Source organism: Ruditapes philippinarum, unplaced genomic scaffold (assembly GCF_026571515.1).
Source record: "Ruditapes philippinarum isolate M1 unplaced genomic scaffold, ASM2657151v2 ctg3224_1_1_1_1, whole genome shotgun sequence".
In the NCBI taxonomy this organism is placed as follows: Eukaryota; Metazoa; Mollusca; class Bivalvia; order Venerida; family Veneridae; genus Ruditapes; species Ruditapes philippinarum.
The window spans coordinates 73,476-78,411 of record NW_026865143.1 but is presented as its reverse complement, the minus strand read 5'-3'; the positions used below and the strand labels follow the sequence as shown (position 1 = coordinate 78,411).

The window sequence follows — 4,936 nt, the reverse complement described above, 5'->3', positions numbered from 1 at the left end:
GTTTGAAATGATTAAAGTGCATCGCAATGCATTTTACTAAGATTTGTAATTTGATTCACATTTCTTGATAAATTATTTAAATTGGAAGACAATATTAATATATATTAATATAAAAGGATTCAAATTTCAGTGACAGGGGGGGGGGGGGTGACATATTTAGAATGTGTATCAACCGGAGGTGTGGGAGGGGGTTTATAATACGATGACTGTAAGTTTTGAATCATATAACTCTATGTAAAAATTAACCTTCATAATTTATTATAAAATTAACACAGTCGCACAATGTTTCGAAAATTTCTCGCGTGACTGAAAATGTTTTGTGTGATACACTTAATGATAAGCATAAAGTTTATATTTGCTAGCCAGTATATATTTGATGCCACAATAATTTGTAGGAACACGTGTCATCGCAAAAAAATGAAGTAATTAACACATCAAATATGTAGTAATTTTACTCCCATTATATTATATTGGCTTAATTATCTTGAATCTAAGTCGTGGCCGCGAAGTACTTAAGTGGTGTGCACGAGATACTATGCTGTGGTTAGAGTTATTAAGTCGTGGCCTCGAGATAATTAAGTGGTGCGCACTCGTGGTCATTTTGCACAATCAAAAAATCACAACTCTTGCAAGAATTGGAGGAATGTACATTTGTTTCTCGAGAAACATATCTACATAATAGCACAGTTTTAATAAAATCCATCGTGTAGTTTTAATAACAGTAGCATCATGGGCACGACATAGTATCTCCTGGGCACCAGTTAATTATCTCGTGGCCACGACTTAGTAACTCGTGGTCATGACATAGTATCTCGTGCGCACGAGATAAATAAAAACGGAAAAATGTCATCTTTGTGCCACCGTATCTAGGAATCAAACTTTTTTTAAATTTAAATTCTAAAAACGGAAGCACAGAGGGGACATTGTGATTTAATTTTATTTTCCTATCTCCTGGCCACGAGATATAATTCAGAAGAAAATCCCTTATCTTGTGGCCACGAGATATAACTCAGAAAAAAATTGCAATTTCATTCCCACGATATATAACTCAGGAAAGAAACACAAGGTGCAAACGACAGGGACTTTGGATTCTTTCATGTGAGAAGGCTATCGAGATAGCTTACGGAACGTCGGTGGTTCTACTCGGGTGTCCGTTCGTGCCTGAAATAATGCACGGAAAGGAACCTGAGGTCTACATTCACCAGTAAAGCTGGAACGTCGTCATATTACCTATACTGTGTCGCTGTGACGTAAAACCCAATTAAACAAACAAAAAACAGATATAATAAAAAGCTGATTGACCAACGAACCCGTTGGAACTAGATAGCGAATTTTTATTTTTTGTTGAATCTTGATCTGTGTGTGATACAATCTGTATGATATCCTTATTACAATAACTATTCTGTGATACATACATATGACTTATACCATGTAAATTATCATTACTTTGTTGAAAAACTTGTACATGACTTTCTGTGTCTTGCAGTCAATGACAGCTACCAAACCGGAAATAAGGAGAAATATACTTTCATTTCTTTGTCTACATTTTATTAGTATAATTACATGTTAATTCAATACAGCTTGCTTGTTTTATAATGCATCTGTTTTACAGTAATATGTTAAATGTATATGTACACTTTTACCGAGATAAATTTATCTAATTATGAAACATTCATATTAATTCCACATGGATGTGGAGGGATATAAACAACTAAGATCAGCAGGTCAATTTACATAACTCTGTATTACATCTTTGACAAAATAATGTCCGTTTGTAATTAACAGTTATCAACATTTATATTTATTAATATTTCTAAAACCTGGACTTACTTGAAAATGTATAAAATGGTCACGAGTGAATTGATAAATTTCTTTTTACATGTATCTTTCTGCCACAACTGTACCCTCTATATTGATGACATCAACGGGATAGGGTCATTATTTGCATTCAACGATAGCTCTAGTAGTTAAATGTGTAATAGTTTATTTCTGTTTGATAAAATGCTACCAGTATAATTAAAAAAAGTTCTAAGAAAACTAAAATCACTGTCTGCTTACCAGATCTATTATGGGTTAGACCCAACAAAAATTATTTTGGATTTTTTATTACAATTTGTAAGACTCAAGTCATCTGACATGTCATCAGCGAACATGAACAAAAGTAAAAACAAAAGCATCTTATAAGAGACCAGATACAACGCTGTTCTAAAAAATCTTACCTTTTCCAAGAAGAGAGAAAATAAGAATCCCTAACGAAAGTCCAACACAACATAATTGAAAATGTTGCAGGCTCGGTTTGATTGAGCCTGTTCATGGACGGTACTGTAAAGTGCAAACTACCGTCCACGCCCCCTAGCACCGGCTTAAGCAGAATTCAACATTTAAACATGAAATGGTGAAATTTTGAATTTAGAAACATCCGCAGATGTGTTCATATATGGAAATAGTAGAGATGACATGCTTCCCCTTGGCGTAAGTGTACTGTATAGTTATTATATAATTATAAAGATCCACTTTTCGTAGAAAAAAGAGAAGATTTTTTGTTATGCCACTCTCGTCGATTAACCTTTCTCTTTAAGGTCCATTTTCTCAGAAAAAAAAGTTATTGACTACAAACTTTGTTTACATGTTTATTTTCTTCAGAGCACGCCATAAGGATAGGGAATCCTACGATATATATTATTGCAAATACATGCCCCTTTGTCAACTTTAAGCCCAGTTCATCCTTTTTGTGCGGGTCAATTTTCTCAGATTTTATTCACAAATTTATTACCCTTATTTCCTGAATATTTTTAAGGTAAATTTATGATGTGTGATGAATGTATTTACATGTTTTGTTTTATCAAATGGAAAATAAAGTCATTTGCGGTAAATTATGATATAATATATTACAAAATATATCTATTAACCAGAAACAGTAAAAGAATTCTTATGATCAACCAAATCCGAAATATCATCAACAGATATTCAATTTGTACTTTCAGCTTTCTTCAAAACATAGTGTTCACTTCAATAAGTAAATACTGTATTAATACTTGTATATCTATTGATGTATTAAGTAAAGGATGGTAAATACTTTGAATATTTAGAATACAGCTTGAAACCTAAAGCTCCAAATCCAACTCCAGCTCCTAATGTAAAAATAGTTTTTGCATAATTTATGATATTCTGTTTTTCCTTTTCCTTTTGTTGTCTTTCTTTTTCTTCTCTTTCCCTCTTCTCTCTTTCTTGTTCTCTGACAACCATAGTTTTGATATCCTTTAAGATTGGTTCCAACTGCTCATGAGCCAGCATACCGTCATACCTATCTAGATCAGCATGTCTTCTTAACACTTTCTCATGGCAGCTTAGATAATCATATTTGAAGCATGAATTTCCATTTTTCGATACTTGATCTATGTACTGGAGTAGAGTATTGATATTCTCTTCTTTCGGATTCTTATTATCGATTCTAACAACCCGTTTCCCACAGCGTTTCAGTAACTCATTCACCTGGTATGATTCCCGACAGGCATTGCTAAAATCGGCGTCAGTTACATCATTCTCAACATGAGTAACGACGACAATGGCATGATCTAAATATTGCTCTCCGAATGTTATTTGCAACACATCCAAAGCAGAAACCTCCTCTGCTGTGAATCTATTATATTTGATGACGATGAGGAATGCATGTGGTGCCGGGCAAAGTTTTAAAGCATGCACGATTTGTTCGGCTTGTCGAGCCACATTTCGGTTTTGATTGGTGTAGAATAATCCTGGCGTATGAACAATTTCGAAATGTCTATATTTCTCCGATTGACATGCCATTGTAATAGCATTGAATCCACCCCCTTCGGAAAAAAGTTTCATTCCAAATAGGTTGTTCCCCAGTGAACTTTTTCCGTTACCAGTTTTCCCAACTATTATCAATCTTTTGCTGGTTTGGGCCATTCTGGAATTTTAAAGCGAAACATATAAAATACTGGTGAAACCTGAACAATTTATACTAAGTTGGTATTTAGTCACAGACAATATTGCCCGATAATTTGTTTTATTTAAGCTACTTGCTCAACATAATACATGCAAATGCACCGATGTAGCATATAATAAAACACAAAAAAAATACAATTGGATATTACCTTTCTGTATGTATGTTATTGTGAATGTCCTAATAGGTATGGTTTTCGATTTAAAATAAAGCAAACTCTCCGATTATCTCACATTAAATGTATCAGATAAAGGCATATCAACTAATACAGACATCTCTAGATAGGACATCAAAATAAATCCAAAAACAGTTATCTTACAACATCTGATATCTGACCATTTGAATGACATAAATCATGTGAACTGTAAACATTTAGTATAAAGTATCGTTAAACATAATAAGGACATCATTCTTCATATATACATGTTATGTATTAATTAAAAGATCTCCACTGATGTCAAAATGCCTAAAAACATACAATTTGAAAATATGAAGTGTACGTTTAAAATGGTAAACTCTGCAAAGGATTACAAATAAATGTGCTAAAAATTGAATTGAAAATCCATTTTCTGGGCGGTTCTTAGCCTGATTTGAGTGAAAAGCGTTGCAACGATTTTTATTTTTATGTATATTGCGGTATTTATTATAATTCTGGACAAACAGGATGAGGTAATGACCCGAGAATATGCAAACAAATTATAAGCTCAGACCTTTATTTAAATTGTACACCAATTTGACTTCAATACATAAAACATTAGTTCTTTATAATAATAACCAAAAGAAAAACAGAACCAAAATGTAGGTCCTGTAAATGGCAAATAAGTATTTTCTAGAAACAGTAACAATAAAGAAGATACCAACAATAAAACGATTTTTAGAAATAAAAAGATGAGGAACAATGGGCCTTTAAGCCAGGCGGAATACATCTCAGTGGCGATACATTTGAAACTCTGGTGGTGCTGAAAATAC

General features: G+C 33.1%; 1 protein-coding gene across 1 annotated transcript; it reads right to left on the bottom strand.

Annotated features, from left to right (window-relative positions):
- Positions 1-2,760: 2,760 nt before the first annotated feature.
- LOC132727986 (GTPase IMAP family member 9-like) lies at positions 2,761-4,207 on the bottom strand. Its single transcript, XM_060713587.1, has 2 exons — positions 4,119-4,207; positions 2,761-3,931 (listed from the first exon to the last, which is right to left on the bottom strand). Exon 2 carries the CDS (start codon positions 3,928-3,930, stop codon positions 3,055-3,057), a length of 876 nt encoding a protein of 291 aa, XP_060569570.1. The 5' UTR covers position 3,931; positions 4,119-4,207; the 3' UTR covers positions 2,761-3,054.
- Between the last annotated feature and the right edge of the window lie 729 nt (positions 4,208-4,936).

Excerpts from the sequence above, each read along its gene's own strand:
- LOC132727986 (XM_060713587.1), bottom strand. The coding sequence starts at position 3,930 with ATGGCCCAAACCAGCAAAAGATTGATAATAGTTGGGAAAACTGGTAAC.